Genomic DNA, 24577 nt, shown 5'->3' on the forward strand with positions numbered 1-24577 from the left:
GCCTTCCGCAAAGACTGTTCCCTTCGTGACTACCTGGTCAGGTCCACGCCCCCCCTACAACCCACCCTCCCATCCTGGCACCTTCCCCTGCCACCGCAGGAATTGCAAACCCTGTGCCCACACCTCCTCCTTCACCTCCATCTAAGGCCCTAAAGGAGCCTTCCACATCAATCAAAGTTTTACCTGCACATCCACCAATATCATTTATTGCTCCCGATGCGGTCTCCTCTACATTGGGGAGACTGGACGCCTCCTAGCAGAGCACTTTAGGGAACATCTCTGGGACAGCCGCACCAATCAACCACACCGACCTGTGGCCCAACATTTCAACTCCCCCTCCCACTCTACCGAGGACATGGAGGTCTTGGGCCTCCTTCACCGCCGCTCCCTCACCACCAGACACCTGGAGGAAGAATGCCTCATCTTCCGCCTCGGAACACTGCAACCCCAGGGCATCAATGTGGACTTCAACAGTTTCCTCATTTCCTCTTCCCCCACCTCACCCTAGTTCCAAACTTCCAGCTCAGTACTGTCCCCATGACTTGTCCTAACTGCCTATCTTCTTTTTCACCTATCCACTCCACCCTCCTCCTTGACCTATCACCTTCATCCCCTCACCCACTGACCTATTGTACTCTATGCTACTTTCTCCCCACCCCCATCCTCTCTAGTTTATCTCTCCACCCTTCAGGCTCTCTGCCTTTATTCCTGATGAAGGGCTTTTGCCCGAAACATTGATTTTACTGCTCCTCGGATGCTGCCTGAACTGCTGTTCTCTTCCAGCACCACTAATCCAGAATCTGGTTTCCAGCATCTGCAGTCATTGTTTTTATCTACATAACTGAATTATGGTCACTCTCTCCAAAGTGCTCACCTACCACTGAATCAAACACCTGGCCTGGTTCATTACCAAGCATCAGATTCAGTGTTGCCTTCCCTCTTGTCGGCCCTTCGACATACTGCGTCAGGAAACCCTCCTGTACACATTGGACAAAAACTGATCCATCTGACATACTAGAGTTATAGCATTTCCAGTCAATGATGGGGAAGTTAAAGTCCCCATAATGACCACCCTATTCCTTTCACTCCTACTCAGAATAATTTTGACAATCCTCTCTTTCACCTCTGTGGAGGCCTATAAAAAACTCACAGCAGTGTGACCTCTCCTCTCCTGTTTCTAACCTCAGGCCACACTACCTCAGTAGACGAGTCCTCATCAAAATTTCTTTCATCCACCGTTATACTGTCCTTGACTAACAAGGCCACACCGCCCCCTCTTTTGCCGCCTTTCCTGTTATAGAGTCATAGAGATATACAGCATAGAAAGAGACCCTTCGGTCCAACCCGTCCATGCCGACCAGATATCCCAACCCAATCTAGTCCCACTGCCAGCACCCGGCCCATATCCCTCCAAACCCTTCCTATTCATATACCCATCCAAATGCCTCTTAAATGTTGCAATTGTACCAGCCGCCACCACATCCTCTGGCAGCTCATTCCATACATGTACCACCCTCTGTGTGAAAAAGGTGCCACGTAGGTCTCTTTTATATCTTTCTCCTCTCACCCTAAACCTATGCCCTCTAGTTCTGGACTCCCCGACCCCAGGGAAAAGACTTTGTCTATTTATCCTATCCATGCCCCTCATAATTTTGTAAACCTCTATAAGGTCACCCCTCAGCTTCCGACGCTCCAGGGAAAACAGCCCGAGCCTGTAGCCTCACTATAGCTCAAATCCTCCAACCCTGGCAAAATCCTTGTAAATCTTTTCTGAACCCTTTCAAGTTTCACAACATCTTTCCGATAGGAAGGAGACCAGAATTGCACGCAATATTCCAACAGTGGCCTAACCAATGTCCTGTACAGCCGCAACGTGACCTCCCAACTCCTGTACTCAATACTCTGACCAATAAAGGAAAGCATACCAAATGCTGCCTTTACTATCCTATCTACCTGTGACTCCACTTTCAAGGAGCTATGAACCTGCACTCCAAGGTCTCTTTGTTCAGCAATACCCCCCATGACCCTACCATTAAGTGTATAAGTCCTGCTAAGATTTGCTTTCTCAAAATGCAGCACCTCGCATTTATCTGAATTAAACTCCATCTGCCACTTCTCAGCCCATTGGCCCATCTGGTCCAGATCTTGTTGTAATCTGAGGTAACCCTCTTCGCTGTCCACTACACCTCCAATTTTGGTGTCATCTGTTCTTAATGAAAGATCTAAACCCTGAAACCTGCAACATCCATTCCTCACCCTGCTCTATCCATGTCTCCAAAATGGCCACAACATCGAATTCCCAGATACCTATCCATGCTGCAAGATCACCTATCTTATTTAAAATACTTCTGGCATTGAAGTAGACACTTCAAACCAGCTTGCTGCCTGCCAGCACATTCCTGTGACTGTGAAATCCTGTCCTTGTCCTCCCTACTCTCATCCTCCTGTACACTGCAACTACACCTTAGGTTCCCATCCCATTGCTGAGCAAGTTCAAACCCACTCGAAGAGCACCAGCAAATTTCCCACCCAGGATGTTGGTACCCCTCTGGTTCAAGTGAAGACCATCCTGCTTGTACAGGTCCCACCTTTCCCAGAATGAGCCCCAATTATCCAAGTACCTGAAACCCTCCCTCCTGCACCATCCTTGCAGCCATGTGTTCAGCCAATGTCTCTCCCTATTCCTTGCCTCGCTATCACGTGGCATGGGTAACAAACCAGAGATAACAACTTTGTTTGTTCTAGCTCGCAGCTTCCCTGAAATCCCGCCTTACATCCCTATCCCTCTTTCTGCCCATGTCATTGGTACCTCGGTGGACCACGACTTGAGGCTGGTCTTCCTCTCCATTCAGGACCCTAAAGATACGATCCGAGACATCACGGACCCTGACACCTGGGAAGCAACACATCAACTGTAGTTCTCGTTCATTCCCAATGAACCTTCTATCTGACCCTCTAACTACTGAGTCCCCAATGACTAACACTCTCCTCTTTTCCCTCCTTCTGTGCAACAGGGACAGGCTCTGTGCCAGAGACCTGGGCTTCACTGCATACCCCTGGTAAGTCGTCCCCCTCAACAGTATCCAAAACAGTATACATGTTTTTCAGGGGAACGACCACAGAGGATCCCTCCACTAATTGCTTTCTCCCCTTTCGAACAGTCACCCAGCTTTCTTCATGTCTAGGAGTAACTACTTCTTTGTAACTCTTATCTATCACAGCCTCTGTCTCCCGAATGATCTGAAGTTCATCCAGCTCCTGCTCCAGTTCCCTAACATGGTCTTCGAGGAGCGAGAGTTGGGTGCACTTCCTGCAGATGTACTTGGATGGGACACTAATAACGTCCCTCCAAGCAGGAGGAACATTCCTCTCCCTGCACTGCCATCCCTGCTAGTCCCCTTATCACAAAGTAAAAAAAGAAGAGACACTTACCTGACGTGTCCCTGGTCTTTAAGGTTAGAGGAGGTGGGGGTGGGAGGCCCTACAATGGTAGGGTCTTGGGTTTAGAAAACACTGGCTTACCTTTGCAACCTTGCACTGACTTATATAGCTGGAAGGAAAGAAAAAGAAGTCCATCCTTTCCCAGAAACCTCTGCTCTCTGATTTCAAATATAAAAGCTCAAACCAGTGACTCACTGCTCCCAGCAGGACCCTGGTAAAAGCTCCCACCTTTTGAGCTGCTGCTGCTGAAAACAGAAATGGAGCATTCCCGCCCTCGATGGGAGGGGTCAGAACAATACATGGTGATGATGGGGTGTACTGGGGAGACTGAAGTAGGGGAAGAGAAGGGAGGAGAGGGAATGTTGGGAAGAAATCGAAATGGGAGGACAGGGACATTACAATAGGAGGAGAATGAGAGAATGGAATTGAAGAATGGAAGGCCAATGAAAATGGGAGAGAGGCAGAGGAGGAGATGAGAGATTGTAGTAGGTTGAAGGTGATGGGGTGGAGCAAGAATAGGAGAGTGAGGAGTTAGGACGAAAGGTTTCAACTGTCTTACCCTCTCACCTTCAATCTCATTCACTCACACTTTCATTCTTGTTCTTTTTCCAGTTCTCATGTTACTCTGCATGCTTTCACTCTTGATCTCTTGTTCTTCTTCTCACTCTCATTCTTCCTCTCACTCTCACACTTAGTTTCACTTCTCACTCTTTCTCTCATTCACAAATTTGCAGTCTCACTCATGGTTTCTCATTTTCATTCATGTCTATTATTTTTTCACTCTGCTGCCTCTCACCGTCTCCTGCCCTCGCATTTTCTCCTCCTTGGAGTGACTCACTTATAGTCTCTCTCTCATGATTTCTCACCTTCTCATTCTTCCATCTTCTCACTCTCTCTTGCATGTGGTCTCTCACTCTCACTCTCACTCTCTCATTCATAGTCTCACTCTCACTCTTTCTTTGTGATCTCTCCCTTTTTCTCACTCGTCGTCCCTTACTCTCATGTTATCATTCTCTTACTTTTGTTTTCTCTCACCTCCAGATCTTCCTGTTGCATTCTCTCCATTGCCTGAACTCTCTCCACAGCCTGCAGTGCTTTATGTTCTTGTTGCAACATCCGTTCTTGTTCCCTCTCCTCAATCTGCTGAATGATGTGAGCTTTAGCCCTGAGATAGCAGAGGGCAAAATTAGATCTAATCCTAATCTCTTCCTCCCTTCTCTTTTCCAGCTTCTTTCTTTATCTTCTTCTCTCTCTCTGTCTCCATGTCTCTTTCTCTCTCTCTGTTTCCTTGACCCCTCTCATTCCATTTCAGGCCATAACCATTCTCTGCCTTCATCCCACTACCTCTTTCTCTTACTTGTTGTACGTATCTCTACTCTGGTCTGCCTGTTTCTCTTTCTGTCTCTCATTCTGCCCCTCTATCTTGCACCCCTCTCTGTCTTGATCACTCTCTTTTTTGTCGTTTCCTTTGTTTGTTATGCTCCCTACCTTTTGTCTCGCTCCCTGTCTTAATCACTCCCTTTTTGTCCCTCTTCTCTCTCCTTCTCACATTCCTCAGTCCTCAGTCATCATCTCCATATCTGCATCTCTTTCGTGCTTGCTCTGCATCTCTCCCTCCCTGATTTATTTATTCTATCCGTATGTATATATCTCACTTCATTTTTCACTCACTCTCTCACCAACTCTTTCTTGCTTCTCTCTATTTCATTCTTTACCCATTTATCCTCCTCTCAATCTCTCTCTGAATTCAAATCTCATCTTCTGTCTAGATTTCTAAATCCATGTCCCCCTCCTTTTCCCTCTTTTTCTCTTACCTCAGCCCATTTTCTTTCCTTAAACGTTCAAGCTCATCCTGCATCTTGATGGCTTTCTGACGATCCACCTCCATCATCTTATCCAGTCGTTTTTCCTCCTCCATCATTTCCTTCTCAATTTGCTCTTTCTCCAGAATCTGGGCATCCCGGATTGCATGACACCTTGCATCTGTGATGGTCTATAGAAATTAAAAGACCATGAATAGAAAATCTTCTTGACAGTGTCTGATCAAACTTTTTAAAATTCTTTCATGAAATGTGAGCATTATTACTAAGGTCAAGATATATCACCAATCCCTAACTGTCCTGAAAGAGATGCTGGTGAGTCACCTTCTTGAAAGGTTGCAGTCCATGTATTGCAGGTACTTCTCTAGTGCCTGTTCTATATGACCCCATGATAGTGGAGGAAATGAAATATACCTTCAAGTCAAACAGCATATAGCCAGGAGGAAAGCCTGTTGGTAATGGTGTTCTAAGCCTCTGCTGTCCTTGTCCTATTAAGTGGTAATAATGATGGAATGTGGTTTCTCCAAGAGTAGATGGCAAGTTGATGCATTGTATCTTTTATTGTGCATACTATTGCGACTGTGCATTGGTGGTGGGAGGACATGAATGTTTAAGCTGATGATCAAGTAAGTGGCTTTGTCCTGGAAGGTGTTGGAACATCTTCAATCTCATTTATCAAAGCAAATGGGGGGAATTCAAATACAGTCCTGACTCTGTATCTTATAGGTAGTGGACAGTTTTACGGGGGACAGGAGGTGATTCACAGATGAATTCCCAGCCTCTGACGTGCTCTTGAAGCCACAGTAATTTTTCATTCATTCATGGGATGTGCATATTGCTAGCAAGGCCAATATTTATGGCATTATCACTCAGTTACCATTATTTAGAAACTGAATAGGATCAGCCATATAAATACACCTGATACAAGAACAGACCAGAGTCTGCGAATTCTTGACAGTTCCTATCTCCTCAATGCCTGTCCACCCAATAAAACACAAGTCAGGAGTTTGATGGAATACTCACTACTTACCTAGATGAGTGCAGTTCAAACATTACTCAAGAAGCTTGACACTATCCAATACAAAACAGTCTAATTACTGGCCACCACATCCATAAACATTCACTCCCTGCTTAGCAGCAGCAGTGTATACTATCTATTAAGGCTCCTTAGATATCACCTCCCGAAGACCATGACCTCTACTTCTTAGAAGGACAAGGTTAGGAAATACAGGGGTACATTAAAACCTGCTTGTTTCCCTCCAAGCATCTCACTATCCTGACTTAGAACAATGTTCTATTCCTTCACAGTAGCTGTGTCAGAATCCTGGAATCTCCTTCCTAAAGCCCTGTGGGTGTCCACATACCACATGGACAGCATCAATTCAAGAAACTAGCTTATCAACATCTTCTCTAGCGCAAATGTGAATGGGCAATAAAAGTTGGCCTGACCAGCAAAATCCACGTCCCATGAACAAATAAAAAAGAAATTTCTGGAATGCTATTAAGAGCTACTGCACTCCATATGGAGAAACAGAATGACATGCTCTGGAAGTCATCAACCCAGCAGAAATATTGAATGTGAAAGCCAAGCGTCTTGCTTAAATCAAGCAACAAGATTAAACTCTGCAAGTGCAATAGAGCATAGTAATGACAATATGGCCTGAAACCATCAAGAGCATGCCTGTTGCTACAAAAAAGCATCATGGATGCAAAGATGAAGTGATTGTCCAAAATGGCATCTTGCATGAAAGAAATAAAGGCAATTCCCTCAGGAGTGAAACAAAACTGATAATTCTGTAAAAACCATCAACAAATTGAGTCTAGTCTGAAGGCAAGGTAAGTACTCTACAGGGCAAACATGAGCAATGAGATTAAGGTCCACATCAGCCAGTTTCAATCCTTGTTACATATACAAGAATCAGCAAGCTAAACAGCCACTTAAGACACATGACTTTACTTTGCAGCAGTGTTCACTGAGGTGAGGGACATGATGATGTTGAGATTAGAAATAGAAGTTTGAATAATCTGGATCATGTTGACATAAGTAGGGAAGATGTGTTGGGTAGAAAGTGAGGACTGCAGATGCTGGAGATCAGAGCTGAAAATGTGTTGCTTGAAAAGCGCAGCAGGTCAGGCAGCATCCAAGGAACAGGAGAATCGATGTTTCGGGCATAAGCCCTTCTTCAGGAGAAGGGCTTATGCCCGAAACGTCGATTCTCCTGTTCCTTGGATGCTGCCTGACCTGCTGCGCTTTTCCAAGATGTGTTGGGTAGGCTAGAGGTTATTAAGGTGAACAAATCACCAGGACCAGATGAGATCTATCTCAGGTTGCTCAGGGAGGCGAGAGAGGAAATAGCTGGGGCACTGAAAGATATCTTCATTGCATCCTTAAACACAGGTGAGGTGCCAGAGGACTGGAGGGTTGCTCATGTTGTCCCCTGTACAAGAAGGGTAGTAGGGATATTATGGGTAACTATAGACCAGTGAGTCTGATGTCAGTGGTGGGAAAGGTACTGAGGGATAAAATCTATTTATATTGGGAAGAGAATGGGCTTATCCGTGATAGGCAACATGGTTTTGTGCGGGGGAGATCGTGCCTTACCAACTTAATAGAGTTCTTTGATGAAGTGACCAAGTTGATAGATGAAGGAAGAGCAGTTGATGTCATGTGCATGGACTTTAGAAATGTGTTTGATAAGGTTCCCCATGGTAAACCAATGGAGAAAGTGAATCACATGGTATGCAGGATATTATAGCTAGGTGAACAAAGAACTGGTTGAGCAACAGGAAACAGAGAGTAGTAGTTGAAGGGAGTTTCTCGAAATGGAGAAAGGTGGCCAGTGGTGTTCCACAGGGATCAGTGTTGGGGCCACTGTTGTTTGTGATATACATAAATGATCTGGAAGAGGGCACTGCAAGTTTGCAGATGACACAAAGATTGGTGGAGTAGCAAAAAGCATAGGGGACTGTCAAAGAATACAGGAGAATATAGATAGACTGGAGAGTTGGGCGGAGAAGTGGCAGATGGAGTTCAATCCAGGCAAATGTGAGGTGATGCATTTTGGAAGGTCTAATTCGAGAGCGAACTATACTGTAAACGGAAGAGCCTTAGGAAAAGTGGATGAGCAGAGAGACCTGGGAGTTCAGGTCCATTGTAACCTGAAGGTGGCTGCACAGGTGCATTTAGAATACTGTGTACAGTTCTGGTCGCCACATTACCAAAAGAATGTGGACACTGTGGAGAGAAGATTTACGAGGATGTTGCCTGGTATGGAAGGTGCTCGCTATGAAGAGAGGTTGAGTAGGTTAGGTTTGTTTTCATTAGAGAAAAGGAGATTGACGGGGGATCTGATTGAGGATTACAAAGTCATGAAGGGTATAGACAGGGTAGATACAGATAAGTTTTTTCCAATGGTGAAAGATTCAATAACGAGAGTTCATGCTTTCAAGGTGAGAGGTGAAAAGTTTAAGGGGGATACATGTGGCAAGTACTTTACACAGAAGGTGGTGGGAGTCTGGAATGTGTTGCCAGCAGAAGTAGTAGAGGTAGGCACAGTAGATTCATTTTAGATGCGTCTGGGCAGATGCATGAGTAGGTGGGGACCAGAGAGATACAGATGCTTAGGAATTGGGATCAGGTGCAGACAGTAGATTTGAATCGGCTCAGGCTTGGAGGGACGAAGGGCCTGTTCCTAGGCTGTAAATTTTCTTTATGACATAGAAACATAGAAACTAAGGGCAGAAGTAGGCCATTTAACCCTTTGAACCTGCTCCACCATTCAATATGATCATGAAGATCCTTCTCTGTATACCTCCGATGCCATTGGTGCCGACAAATAAACAATCTTTTTCTTGAATACACTCAGTGACCAACTCTACAACCTTCTGTGGTGGTGAATGCCACAGGTTGACCACCCTCTGAATGATGAAATGTTTACTCCATGTCTGTCCTGGGTATTATTTGTCATGTTTTATGAAGACAGAACCAAAATGTGTTCAATTCTGTACATTTCTTTCTTGACCATTATGATTTCTCCAGTTTGTGATTGTAAAGGAAATCATTTGACTTTACTAACTTTTTCTTCACATATTTATATGAGCTTTTATATTCAGTTTTTACATTAGAATCATAGAATCCCTGCAGAAGGATAAGGCAGGGTTTCAGGGAGCTCGGATGGAAGCTGAGAGCTAGAACAAACATAGTTGTTATCTCTGGTTTGGTACCCATGCCACGTGATAGTGAGGCAAGGAATAGGGAGACATATCAGCTAAACACATGGCTGCAAGGATGGTGCAGGGGGGAGGGTTTCAGGTTCTTGGATAATTGGGGCTCATTCTGGGGAAGGTTGGACTTGTACAAACAGGACGGTCTTCACTTGAACCAGAGGGGTACTAATATCCTGGATGGGAAATTTTCTGGTGCTATTCGGGTGGGTTTAAACTAGCTCAGCAGGGGGATGGGAACCGGAGGTGTAGTTGCAGTGCACAGGAGGATGAGAGTAGGGAGGACAAGGACAGGATTTCACGGTCACAGGAATGTGCTGGCAGACGGCGAAGTGGTTTGAAGTGTGTTTACTTCAACGCCACAAGTTTTAGATTAGATTAGATTACAGTGTGGAAACAGGCCCTTCAGCCCAACAAGTCCACACCGACCCGCCGAAGCGAAACCCACCCATACCCCTACATTTACCCCTTACCTAACACTACAGGAAATTTAATATGGCCAATTCACCTGACCCTGCACATCTTTGGATGGTGGGAGGAAACCGGAGCACCCGGAGGAAACCCACGCAGACACGGGGAGAACGTGCAAACTCCACACAGTCAGTCGCCTGAGGCGGGAATTGAACCCGGGTCTCTGACGCTGTGAGGCAGCAGTGCTAACCACTGTGCCACCATGCCGCCAGTATACTCCAGTACGTCGGATGGATCAGTTTTTGTCCAATGTGTACAGGAGGGTTTCCAGACACAGTATGTTGAAGGGTCGGCAAGAGGGAAGGCCACACTGGATCTGGTACTTGGTAATAAACCAGGCCAGATGTTTGATTTAGTTGTAGGTGAGCATTTTGACGATAGTGACCATAATTCAGTTATGTTTAGTTTGGCGATGGAAAGGGATAGGTACATGCCACAGGTCAAGAGTTATCAATGGGGCAAAGGCAATTATAATGTCATTTTGAAATAAGGTAGGTGAGCTTGGAGTATGGATAGGTACCTGGACTTCGATGTTGTGCCCATTTCAGAGACATGGACAGAGCAGGGTGAGGAATGGACGTTGTAGGTTCCAGGGTTTAGATCTTTCATTAAGAACAGTCAATGCGGTCAAACAGGGGGAAGCGTGGCCTTGTTAGTCAAGGATAGTATAATGGTGGCTGAGAAAACATTTGTTGAGGACTCGTCTACTGAGGTAGTGTGGGCTGAGGTTAGAAACAGGAGAGAAGAGGTCATACTGCTTGGAGTTTTTTATAGGCCTCCGCAGAGTTCCAGGGAGGTGGAAGAGAGGATTAGCAAAATTATTCAATAGCAAATTATTCAATTCAATTCAATTATTCAATTCAAAATAGCAAAAAGGAACAGGATGGTCATTATGGGGGATTTTAACTTCCCCAACGTTGACTGGAAATGCTATAACTCCAGTACGTCGGATGGATCAGTTTTTTTCCAATGTGTACAGGAGGGTTTCCAGACACAGTATGTTGAAGGGTCGGCAAGAGGGAAGGCCACACTGGATCTGGTACTTGGTAATAAACCAGGCCAGATGTTTGATTTAGTTGTAGGTGAGCATTTTGACGATAGTGACCATAATTCAGTTATGTTTAGTTTAGCGATGGAAAGGGATAGGTACATGCCACAGGTCAAGAGTTATCAATGGGGCAAAGGCAATTATAATGTCATTAGGCAAGAATTAGGATGCATAGAATGGGGTAGCAAAATGCAGGGGATGCAGACAATGGAAATGTGGAGCTAGTTTAAGGTACAGATATTGCGTGTCCTTGATAGGTATGTCCCTGTCAGGCAGGGAGGAAGTGATAAGGTACAGGAACCATGGTTCACTACAGAAATTGCATCTCTTATTACGAAGAAGAAGGAGGCTTATGTGTTGATGAGGCAAGATGGTACAGATGAGGCGTTGGAGAGTTACAGATCAGCGAGGGAGGATTTAAAGAGAGAGTTAAGAAGAGCAAAGAGAGGACATATGCAGTCTTTAGCAAATAGAATAAATGAGAACCCTACAGCTTTCTATAGGTATGTGAGGAATAAAAGGATGACGAGGGTAGGAATAGGGCCAGTCAAAGACAGAAGTGGGAAGTTGAGTGTGGACCCTGTGGAGATCGGAGAGGTGCTAAACGAACATTTCTCATCAGTGTTTTCTCAGGAAAAGGAGAATATTGTTGAGGAGAAAAATGAGGTACGAGATATTAGACTAGAAAGGATCAAGGTTAGTTATGAACAGGTGTTATCAGTTCTAGAAGGAGTGAAAGTAGACAAGTCCCCTGGGCCAGATGGGATTTATCTGAGGATTCTCTGGGACGCTAGGGAGGAGATAGCAGAGCCTTTGGCTTTGATATTTGAGTCTACACGTTTGGTACCAGAGGACTGGAGGATTGCAAATGTTGTGCCCTTGTTCAAGAAGGGCAGTAGAGATGACCCAGGTAATTATAGACCAGTGAGCCTTACTTCTGTTGTAGGAAAGGTTTTGGAAAGGATTATAAGAGAGTAGATTTATAATCATCTGGCAAGCAACAATTTGATTTCAGATAGTCAACATGGTTTTGTCAAGGACAGGTTGTGTCTCACAAACCTCATTGAGTTTTGTGAGAAGGTGACCAAGCATGTAGATGAGGGTAGGGCAATTGACATGGTATACATGGACTTCAGTAAAGCCTTTGATAAGGTTCCACATGGTAGGCTGTTGGTGAAAATGCAGAGGCATGGAATTGAGGGTGATTTGGCAGTTTGGATTAGAAACTGGCTTTCTGAAAGAAGGCAGCGAGTGGTGGTTGATGGAAAATATTTAGCCTGGAGTCCAGTTACTAGTGGTGTGCCACAAGGGTCTGTTTTGGGACTACTGCTGTTTGTCATTTTTATAAATGACTTAGACGCAGGCATAGATGGATGGATTAGTACATTTGCAGATGACACGAAGGTCGGTGGAGTGGTGGACAGTGTGGAAGACAGTTTGCAGGGGGTCTTGGGTAATCTGCAGAATTGGGCTGTGAGGTGACAAATGGAGTTCAATGCAACTAAATGTGAGATGATGCACTTTGGGAAGAATAACAGGAAGGCAGAGTACTGGGTCGATGGAAAGATTGTTGGTAGTGTGGATGTGCAGAGGGATCTTGAAGTCCATGTACATAGATCCTTGAAAGTTGCCACCCAGGTAGATAGTGCTGTTAGAAAGGCATACGGTGTGTTAGCTTTCATTGGTGGAGGGATTGAGTTCCGGAGCCGCAGTATCATGCTGTAACTATACAAAACGCTGGTGCGGCTACACTTGGAATATTGTGTACAGTTCTGGTCGCCATATTTCGGGAAGGATGTGGAAGCATTGGAAAGGGTGCAGAGGAGATTTACCAGGATGTTGCCTGGTCTGGAGGGAAGGTCTTATGAGGAAAGGCTGAGAGACTTGAACCTGTTCTCATTGGCAAGAAGATGGCTAAGAGGGGATTTAATAGAGACATACAAGATGATCAGAGGATTAGATAGGGTAGACAGTGAAAGTCTTTTTCCTAGGATGATGACGTCAGCGTGTACGAGGGGGCATAACTACAAATTGAGGGGTGATAGATTTAAGACATATGTCAGAGGCAGGTTCTTTACGCAGAGACTGGTAAGGGCGTGGAATGCCCTACCTACTAACGTAGTCAACTCAACCACATTAGGGCGATTTAGACAATCCTTAGATAAGCACATGGATGATTTTGGGATAGAGTAGGGGGACAGGCTGAGAATAGTTCACAGGTTGGCGCAATATCAAGGGCCGAAGGGCCTGCTCTGCTCTGTATTGTAATATGTTCTATATAAAGAGGCCATTTGATCCATCAAGTCTGTACTGAGCCTCTAAAGAGATCCCACGCAGCTCCACCATTTACCAAGGCTAACCCACCTAAACTACACATCTTTGGACTGTGGGAAGAAACTGTGGCATCCGACAGAAACTCACACAGTCACAGAGAGGATGTGCAAACTCCACAAACAGCCACACAACGCTAGAATCAACGCTGCCCATATTCCCTGCAAGTTTAATCACTGTTTTTCCTCTCTTGATCATTATTTATGTACTCTCTTGCTAAATCCTAAACTGCTCCCCAGTCCTTGTCATTCCTGCTTTTGGTGGTAATTTTATAACCTTTTTCTTTGGATTGAAGACTATCCTTAATTTCTTTTGTAAGACTGAACCATTTTTTTATTTTTGCACTGGATAAGAATTAGTAATTGTTGTAATTCATACACACATTCCTCAAAGACTAGCCATTGTCTATCCTCTGCCAACTGTTTTTATGAAATTTCCTAATCTATCATTGTCAACTCATTCCTCATACTCTCATTTTCCTATTTGTCTATCCTCCATAAATACCACTTCATTTAGTTTCAGATTTCAACTTTACAAAAAAGTGGGTATCACTGGCTAGGCCAGCTTTTATTGTCCATCCCATGGTATTTGTCATGGTAATTGAGAGTCAACCACATTTTCCTTCTTTAAAGTACATTAGTGAACCAGAGAGGTTTGTCCTTACAATTGACAATGCTTTCATGGTCATCATTAGATTTTTAATTCCAAACTTTTATCTGACCATGACTTGAACTGAGTGGCTTGAGGACAGTTAGAGTCTCCTATATGAGGAGTGGCATAGTAGCTCAGTGGTTAGCACTGCTGTCTCACAGCACCAGGGACTCAGGTTTAATTCCAGCTTTGGGTGAGTGCCAGTGTGGAGTTTGAAAGTTTTCCCCAAGTTTTACTCTGGGAAAAAGCCCTTGGCTGTACATCATATCCATACTCCTCATGGTTTTTTAAACCTCAAAATGTCACCCCTCAACATCTGGTGCTGGGGGAAAAACAGCCCCAGCCTATTCAGCCTCTCTCTATAGCTCAAACCCTCCAATTCCAGCAACATCTTTGTGAATCATTTCTGGACCCTTTCAAATTTAACATCTTTCCTATAGCATGGAGACCAGAATTGAATGCAGTATTCCAAATGTTAGCTCACTAATTTCCTGTACAGCCACAACACCATGTCCCAATTCCTAAACTCAATGCACTGACCAATGCAGACAAGTGTGCCAAATATCTTCTTCACCATTGTCTACCTGCAACTCCAGTTTCAAGAAATGATGCACCTGCTCATTACCAGTACGCAACTGTCTCATCCATCTATGCAATGCAGAGATGATGGAGAGATTGATGAAGTCAGCATAGTTGAATAAATAAATTTGTTTCATATGTGATAACTTCCTTCCTCTTAAGTATCTTTCTTTAGGAATGTGAAGAGAATCAGACTAGTAAAGAAATTGATAAAGTTACAATGGGGAGCAAAGAGATGGAAATTAATTAGTTATATATTTTCAAGGAATCATACTGTACAGAAGAGGCCCTTCTCATTGAACCTGTACAGTCAAAATAACATGCCAAAAGTGTTGGGAAATGTAGGGTCAAGTGAGCGGGAACAACTGAGGAAACCAATATTACTTGGGAAATGGGGAGGGAAATTGATGGAATTAACAATTGATAAATCCCTGACAATCTACATCCCAGAGTACTTAAGGACATTGGTGCCATCTTTCAAGATTCTATACACACTGGAATGGTTCCTATGGATTGGAGAGCAGTCAATGTAACCCAGAAAAAAGGAATCATAGATAAATTAGCCTAAGTTCAGAAGTGGGTAAAATGCGGTAGTTTATTATAGAAGAATTAATAGCAAAGAACTGGGAAGTATGAGACAAGATCAGACAGAGATATCACAGATTCATGCAAAAGAAACCACACTTGACAAATCAAGTGGAATTTGGAACAACTAGAATTTTTCAAAGATGTAAGTAGAGAAGTTGATGATGTTTGGGCGGCATGGTGGCTCAGTGGTTAGCACTGCAGCCTCACAGCGCCAGGGACCCAGGTTCGATTCCTGCCTCAGGCAACTATCTGTGTGGAGTTTGCACGTTCTCCCCGTGTCTGCGTGGGTTTCCTCCGGTTTCCTCCCACAGTCCAAAGATGTGCAGGTCAGGTGAATTGTCGATAGTGTTAAGTGGATTAGTCATGGGTAAATGATGGGGAATGGGTGGGTTGCTCTTCGGAGGGTCGGTGAGGACTTGTTGGGCCAAAGGGCCTGTTTGCACACTGTAGGGAATCTAATGTAAAAAAAAATTATCAGCAGATGTGGTTTGCTTGGATTTTCATAACAACTACGCCATGTTTTTTGCAGTCTGCAACACATTACTGATGAGGATGAGCACCTCGCCAAGATCTTCCATACGCTTCCACTTCTCACCTTTAAACAACCGCAAAACCTTTAACAGACGATTGCTCACAGCAAACTGCCCATCCTTCAGGACAACATCGACCACAACACCGTACAACCATCATGGCAGCTACTGCAAGACGTGTCAGAGTATCGACACGGATACCACCATTACACGTGGGGACACCACCCACCATGTATGCGGCCGGTATTCATGTCACTTGGCCAACGTGGTCAACCTCATACACTGCAGGCAAGGATGCCCTGATGCATAGTACCTTGGCGAGACCAAGCAGACGCAATGACAATGGATGAATGAACACCACACAACAATCACCAGACAGGTGTTCCCTCCAAGTTGGGGAACACTTCAGTGGTCAGGGGCATTCGGCCTTGGATCTTCGGGGGACCTTCCTCCAAGGCGGACTTTGGGACAGGCAACAATGCAAAGTGGCTGAGCAGAGGCTGGTAGCCAAATTTGGTACCCGTGAGGATGGCCTCAAACAGGACCTTGGGTTCATGCCACACGACAGGTGACCCCACTACACTATACACTCTCTCTCACATACAGTCACACAGACAGACAGACACACACACAAGCACATACATGCACATTCTTACACACTCACACATTCACGCAGACCACCTTTCATACACACGCTCTCTTGCATATACACACATACACCCCCACACCCACGCACACATCCTTTCGCAGGCTTATACACCATCACATTGACTTTACCAAGCTTGCACACACACAAACACCCACTCTTTCATGTACACACACACACTCTCTCTCTCTCTCTCTCTCTCCTGCACGCGCACACATAAGTCTATGGGGTGAATTTGTTTTTGCAGAATTATATTTGCAGATACATTTTATTTTGCTCAAAAAAAATGCACAAACAGCAAGCAGTCAATGCAGGCAATCAATCCATGTAATATTTTGTAAATTTCACTTTGGAAATAGAACCTGTCTGACTCAAAACTAGGATACAGATGGATGCTAACTTCACACCTTTAATGCATTGTCTGAGGGGAGATGTCACCTTTTTTTAGAAAATCCTTAAGTTATTTTGAGAATGTGACTTAAAAGAAGTTCTGGGATTTACATATTAATGAACTGAAACCTGCAACCTATTCTAAAAGATGAAAAAACTTAACAACAATCTATGTTTCAACTGTAAGACAGTGTAATCTTTTGCTATAAGTTAGGTCTTATGGTCCTGCTTCACAACTACCTAATGAAGGAGCAGTGCTTTGATAGCTGGTGCTTCCAAATAAACCTGTTGTGAGATTTTTAAATTCATAAGTAAAACTGAAGTAGATAGGATAAGTGGCATGGTATATTGACATGGGTAGAAAACTGGCTGTCAGACAGGAACAAGAGTAGGACTAAATTGGCTTCTTTCTGAGTGTCAGGCAGTGACTACTAGGGTAATTCAGGGGTCAGCGATTGGACTCTAATGTTCATAATAAATATTGATGATTTAGATGAGTCAATTAAATGCATTATGTCCAGGTTTTTAGATGACACAAAGCTGGGTGGGGGGGGCGGTGAATTGTGAGGAAGGTGCACAGATGCTTCAGTATGATTTAGACAAGTTGATCGAGTGTGAATGTGCATGGCAGATAAAGTATAATGTGGGCAAATGTGAGGTTATCAACTTTGGTAGCATCAACTTAAGGCACATGTGAGTGGCAGTAGATTTGGGAAAGAGGGAGAAGAAAGAACAAAGAAAATTACAGCAGAGGAACAGGCCCCTCTGCCCGCCAAGCCTGCTCCAATCCAGATCTTTTATCTAAACCTGTCACCTATTTTCCAAGGACCTGTATCCCATCTGCTCCCTGCCCATTCATGTATCTGTCTAGGTACATCTTAAGTGATGCTACTGTACTCGCCTCTAACACTTCTGCTGGCAATGCATTCCAGGCACCCACCAGCCTCTGCATAAAGAAATTTCCATGCATATCTTCCTTAAACTTTCCCCCCCTCTCACCTTGAACTCATGACCCCTAGTCCCCCAGTCTGGGAAAATGCTTCGTGCTATACACCCAGTCTATACCTCTCATGATTTTGTAGACCTCAATAGGTAGTCCTCTCAACATCTGTCTTTCTAATTAAAATAATCCTACTTTACTCAACCTCTCTTCATAGCTGGCACCCTTCATACCAGGCAACATCCTGGTGAATCTCCTCTGCACCTCTCCAAAGCATCCACATCCTTTTGGCAATGTGGCAACCAGAACTGTACGCAGTATTCCAAATGTGGCCGAACCATAGTCTTAAACAACTGTAATTTGACTCGCCAACTCTTGTATGCAGTGCCCAGTCCGATGAAGGAAAGCATGCCATATGCCTTCTCAACCTCTATATAAAACTGTGTTGCCACCTTCAGGATACAATGGACCTGAACACCCAGATCTCTCCATATATCAATTTTCCCCAGGTCTTTTCCCTTTACTGTATGGTTTGCGCTTGAATTGGATCTTCCAAAATGCATCACTGTGCATTTGCCCAGATTGAACTCCATCTGCCATTTCTCTGCCAACTCTCCAATCTATCTATATTCTGCTGCATTCTCTAACAGCCCCCTTTAATATCTGCTACTCAACCAATTTTAATTTCATCTGCAAACTTGCTAATCAGACCACCTATACCTTTCTCCAGATCATTTATATAAATCACAAACAACAGTGGTCCCAGCACGTATTCCTGTGAAACACCATTGGTCACAGCTCTCCTTTTTGAGAAACTGCCTTCCAGTACTACTCTCTGTATCCTGTTGCCCAGCCATTTCTTTATCCATCAAGCTAGTACACCCTGGACCCCATGCAATTTCACTTTCTCCATTAGCCTCCCATGGGGAACCTTATCAAATGCCTGACTGAAGTCCATGTATATGATATATACAGGCCTTTCCTCATCAATCAACTTTGTCACTTTCTCAAAGACTTCTATTACATTGGTAATGACCTTCCCCGTACAAAACTGTGCTGCCTATCACTGATAAGCCCATTTTCTTCCAAAGTAAATAGATCCTATCCTTCAGTATCTTCTCCAGAAGCTTCACTACCACTGACGTCAGGCTCACCAGTCTACTATTACCTGCATTAGATCAGAGTGGTGCTGAAAAAGCACAGCAGGTCAGGAACAGTACAATCGACGTCTCAGGTGAAAGCCCTTCATCAGGAATAGAAGCAGGGAGCCTCCAGGATGGAGAGATAAATGGGGGTGGGGTGGGGCTGGGGAGAACGTAGCAAAGAGTACAACAGGTGAATGTGGGCGGGGATGGAGGTGATTGGTCAGAGAAGAGGGTGGGGGAGGGTAGCAAAGAGTACAATAGATGAATGGGGTGGGGATGGAGGTGATAGGGCAGAGGGGAGGGTGGAGCGGATAGATGGGAAGGGAGATTGGCAGGTAGGACAGGTCATGAGGTCAGGGCTGAGCTGAAGGTTGGAACTGGGGTAAAGTGGGGGGAGGGGAAATGAGTTCACCAGTCTGGTAAATCTTTATTGTAGTACTGCCAATGACAGAACATTCTTCCATAGATAAGGAGATCAAAACTGCATATAAAACTCCAGATGTGGTCTGTACAATCGGAGCAAACTATCCATGCTCCTGTACCCGAATCTTCTCACTATGAAAGCCAGCATACCATTTGCCTTCTTCATTGACTGCTACACCTACATGCTTATTTTCAATGACTTGTGTACAAGATCAATCAAGTCTTGCTGCATCCTTTGAAAATGAGGGATGGAAATAACAAGGTTAGGGAACCATGGATGACAGGTGAAAATGTGAGACTAGCTAAGAGGAAAAAGGAAGATACATAAGGTTGAGGCAACTGAAAACAGACGGAGCTTTGGAAGAATATTGAAAAAGTAGGACTAGTCTGAAATGAGGAATTAAAAGGGCTAAAAGGGGTCATGAAATATCTTTAGCAAACAGGGTGAAGAAAAATCCCAAAGCCTTTTATTTGTATATAAGGAGGAAGAGGGTAACTAGGGAAAGACTTGGCCCACTCAAGGACAAAGGAGGAAAGCTAGGTGTGGAGTCAGATAAATGGGTGAGATTCGTAATGAATACTTTGCGTCAGTATTTGCCGAGGAGAGGGACATGACGGATGTTGAGGTTAGGGATAGATGTTTGATTACACTAGGTCAAGTCAGCATAAGGAGGGAGGAAGTGTTAGGTATTCTAAAATACATGAAGGTGGACAAGTCCCCAGGTCCGAATGGGATCTATCCCAGGTTACTAAGGGAAGCAAGAGAGGAAATAGCTGGAACCTTAACAGATATCTTTGCAGCATCCTTGAACATGGGTGAGGTCCCGGAGCACTGCAGAATTGCTAATGTTTTCCCCTTGTTTAAGAAGGGTGGCAAGGATAATGCAGGTAATAGGCAAAAGTGAGGACTGCAGATGCTTAAAACCAGAGTTTAGATCAGAGTGGTGCTGGACTAATATATGAAGAGATACTGAATCAGTTACAACAGTATTCACAGGAATTTAGAAGAATGAGAGAGGATTTCATAGATACCTATAAAATTCTAACAAAACTGGATGGGTAAATGCAGGAAGGATCTTCCTGACAACTGGGTAGTCCAGAAGCAGGGGTCACAGTTTTAGGAATGGGGTAGGCCATTTAGAACTGAGAAGAGGAGACATTTCTTTATCCAGAGAGTGGTAAGCCTGTGAAATTCTCTGCCAGATAAAGCTGTTGAAGCCAAAACACTGAATGTTTTCAATAAGGAGTAAGGTTGGTTCTCTGGGCTAAAGAAATCAAAGAGAATGGGGAGAAAGTGGGAAGAGGGTCCTGAATTGGACAATCAGCCAGGAACATATGGAATGGCAGAACAGGATCGAAGGGCCAAATAATACTAACATTCCTACTACTTTTTGTTTTTACGTTTCTGTTTCTCAGCTAACCAACTTCCGCTCTCTCACTCACCTCATTGATCTGTTTAATCTCATCCTCCTGCTCTAGGCGTAAGGCATTTGCTTTTTCCAACAAGTACAGTGCCCTGTCCCGTGCTGCCTCTTCCACCTCATTCAGCTTCTCATTCTTACGCCTTTGAAGCTCCTTTGCTCTCATGAAGCTTTTTCGTTCACCAGCCATTTCCTGAAACAAGAATGTGCCAAGAAATAACATGAAGAGAGAGATATGCAGGCAATGGGGAGGGGAGGGAAGGGAAGAGTTGAGAGTTGGAGATAGATGTATAGAAAGAAAGACAGATATGAAAAGAGAGAGAGGGGTAGAACGTGAGTGAAAGACAGAAAAACTGAAAGGCTTGAGAGGTAAAAATAGGCATAAAAAGAGAATGGGACAAGGAGCATTTGAGACCAATTTGAAGAGGTACAGAAAATAAAGTGAAAGGAGAAAGACATAGAAACAGACAGAAGCATAGAAAAAGGGACAAGGGAGTCAAAGGTTATAGGATGAGAAGGCAGCAAAGTGGAATTGAGCCTATAAATGGATCAACCATGATCTAATTGAATGATGCAGCTGGTTAATGGGCTGAATGGCCAGCTCTTGCTGCTATTTGTTAAGAATATGATCTTAGAAAGATACTGGGAGAGAGAAAGAAAGCAAGACAACAGGGAGACAGATAGAAAAAGAGATTGAAAGAGAGTGACAAAAAAAGAGGATCAGATATATATAGTAAAAGAGAGAAAGATAGAGTGTGAGAAAGATACAGGAAGAGAGGAAGACAGAGAGATGGACAGATATCTTACTGATTAGTCTAGCAACAGTCAATGTATTCTAGAGTGAAGCAAGGACCAAGGACTGAAACATGAATTTTTGTTAATAATGTATGGAAAGTGCAACTGCTGCAGTTATCATATGAGGACAGATATTTACTTAATAAGACAAGATACTCAGAATTAGGCTCGAGATATTGCCTAAGGGATCTCAAAGTAGAAGGTTAAATAAAGAGAGAGGAGGAAAGAAATTGAGCTTGCTCATCAGAATGAAATACGGTATATAGGATAAAATATAATTTTTGAATTCTTACATCTACTAAATGGAGAGAATGCATGCCTGCATTCTTTCTGTTCATAATACTCAAATTATAAATTGCTCACATTGGAATTAGTTGGGGGTCATCATTTTCAGTCACGTTCAAGTCAAAATGCTGAGTTTTGCATTTCAATAAAAATCTGTCACTGAACAAGCACAAGGTGGGTGAGGTGAAGATGCTGGCATCTGGGAACAGGGTCGTTTGCAGGAAAAGGGGGCGATGTATCAACTGGTGAACATGGAGCTGCAAGTGCACATTGACTCTCAAGGGATCATTTACCTGAGACATGGCATTGACTCCCAAGGGGATACTGACCCAGACAACAACATTGACCTACCGCTGCCTGCATTCTTTCTGCATTGTTCGCCACACGCATGACCTCACGTTCCTCCTCACTGATCACTCGGGAAGCCTGCTTGATCCGTTCAAACTCCTCAGGGCTCATGATCAGGGTCTTGCCTGAGGGATCCTCTGTGGGAATACTGAGAGTGAAAGGGTGAGTGAGTAAGACAGAAAGATAGAGCTGGAGAGAAAGAGAGAGAGAGAGAGAGCGAGATAGACGGAGAGAGTCAGGCAGATAGACAGAAAATGATATGGAAATCGAGAAAGATACAAGCCTACTCCACATTGAGTCACTGCATGTGAGATGAATGAAAATCACTTGCATCAGGTCTCGAATGATGTCTTTGGTAATAAGTCTAATACTCTCCTTAGGCTTATTGTTGTTGGAAGTGGGATACAACAGTTTCCCAAGTGCCTCATCTGAGCATGGGTCCAATTTTGCACCAGCTTGGGTGGCAGGGTCCAATTTCTGAAAGATATAAAAAGCCAGTAATTAATCTATCATCTGTTGCTGCTTCACATTCTGCAGAACATAATCATTGAGGGTCAACCTTAAGGCAATGTGCGTGTGGGTTTTCCCACACCTGTGTGAGAAGCTCAGTACCACAAAGTGGAGGTGCAACCTGGGATCTTTCTGAACCCATGTGCCTCTTTCACTTTTTCCATTGTCCCACAGTAATTAATTGTTGACCTTTTCAGCCTTGCAAAATATCACAATATCTCCATGCTTCCTTCCTACTCAAAGTTCTCAAACATACTTGTGTTTCCCAATCCATACTCATCTTTCCCAGAACTCCATGTTTGCTATATAGTAACAGAAGTCCATAGCACAGAAAAAGTTCATAGCCAGACAAAAACAACCAACTATTCCATTCCCATTTGCCAGCACTTGGCCCATACGTTGCCCAGCCTTGTAGGCCTTGGCACTTGCACGTGAACATCTGAATGGTTCTTAAGTGTTATGAGGGTTTCTGTTTTTATCACCCTCACAGGCACTGAATTTCAGTTTCCTACCACGGTCTGAGTGAGCAAAAATCACATCCTTCTAAACCTCTTGCTCCTTATCTTAAAACTATGCCCCCCATCATTGATCCACCAAGGGAAAAAGCCCTTTCCTGTCTACATATCTATGCTCCTCGTAATTTTACACATTTCAGTCATGAGCTCCCCTATTCTCCTCTACTCCAAAAAAAACAACAGGTCAATGCAATCTCTCTTTGTAACTAAAACTCTCCAGTCCAGACAACATCCTGGGAAATCTCCTCTGCACACTCTCCAGTGCAAACACATCTCTCCTGTAATGTGGTCTCCAGAATTGCACACAATACTGTAGCTCTAGATTGAATCCCTCCATCAGGTTTCTGCTCCTGCCACAGTACCAAAACACTCAGAGACAAATAACATCCTACACGATTGTGACAAAAAAAAGGGGGTGTGTTGGGAACATGCTCCAACTTGGTTCAATTCTTTGCCATCTGATCTTAGCCAGAGAATCACTTACAATGTCTTCTTTTCCTGTTCCCACACTGTCACCTCTTGTACCTACCATGAAGTCTGTCCTTAGTCTTTTCTATTTCATAGAAATCATAGAATCTTGACAGCGTGAAAGCAGGCTATTAGGCTCATCGAGTCCACACTGATCCTCTGAAGAGATTCCCATCCAGACCCTTACCCTATCCTGTGACCTTGCAGTTCTGATGGCTAATCCAACTACCCTGCACATCCCTGGACACTATGGGCAATTTAGCATAGCCAACCACCTAACCTGCATATTTTCAGACAGCAGGAGGAAACCGGAACACCTCAAAATAACTCATGCAGACTCAAAAGGAACTATACCCTTCCTAAAATTAGACGACCAGAACTGGACACAATATTCCTAATGTGGTCCAACGAGAGTTTTGTACAGCTGCAGCAAAATCTCGCAGCTCTTAAACTCAAGAGGAAGAAGAAAGATTACTTAAGGTTGAGGAAACAAGGATCTGGCACAGCTTTAGAAGATTACAGGGTAGTTAGAAAAGAACTCAAAAATGGATTGAACAGAGCTAGGAGGGGGCACGACAAAACCTTGACAGGGAGGACTAGGGAAAACCCAAAGGCATTCTACACATACGTGAGGAATAAGATAATGATCAGAGAGAAGGTAGGGTCAATGTGCAAACTTTATACAGAAAGTCGCAAGATGGTAGAATTGAATCTGGATCCCCAACACTATGAGTTTTGCAGTTCTAACCACAAACCCACACTGTGCCACCCCAAAAGGGATCTTTTCACGCTTATAGAACATAGAACATAGAAGAGTACAGCGCAGTACAGGCCCTTTGGCCCTCGATGTTGCGCCGATCCAAGCCCACCTAACCTATACTAACCCACTATCCTCCATATACCTATCCAATGCCCGCTTAAATGCCCATAAAGAGGGAGAGTACACCACTGCTACTGGCAGGGCATTCCATGAACTAACGACTCGCTGAGTGAAGAACCTACCCCGAA

At 44.1% G+C, this 24577-nt stretch overlaps 1 protein-coding gene across 1 annotated transcript in view; it reads right to left on the minus strand.

Moving 5' to 3' along the window:
* The window catches only part of LOC122556251 (cilia- and flagella-associated protein 45-like), a 155572-nt gene that overhangs the window by 75351 nt on the left and 55644 nt on the right, over positions 1-24577 (minus strand). Inside the window, exons 3-7 of the mRNA XM_043702882.1 lie at positions 22408-22553; positions 22080-22224; positions 20671-20841; positions 5256-5434; positions 4477-4606 (exon numbers count right to left, since the gene is read on the minus strand). Coding sequence (XP_043558817.1) covers positions 4477-4606; positions 5256-5434; positions 20671-20841; positions 22080-22224; positions 22408-22553 — 771 coding nt within the window. The remainder of the gene's footprint in view (positions 1-4476; positions 4607-5255; positions 5435-20670; positions 20842-22079; positions 22225-22407; positions 22554-24577) is intronic.

Source organism: Chiloscyllium plagiosum, chromosome 13, assembly GCF_004010195.1.
Source record: "Chiloscyllium plagiosum isolate BGI_BamShark_2017 chromosome 13, ASM401019v2, whole genome shotgun sequence".
NCBI classification, from domain to species: Eukaryota; Metazoa; Chordata; class Chondrichthyes; order Orectolobiformes; family Hemiscylliidae; genus Chiloscyllium; species Chiloscyllium plagiosum.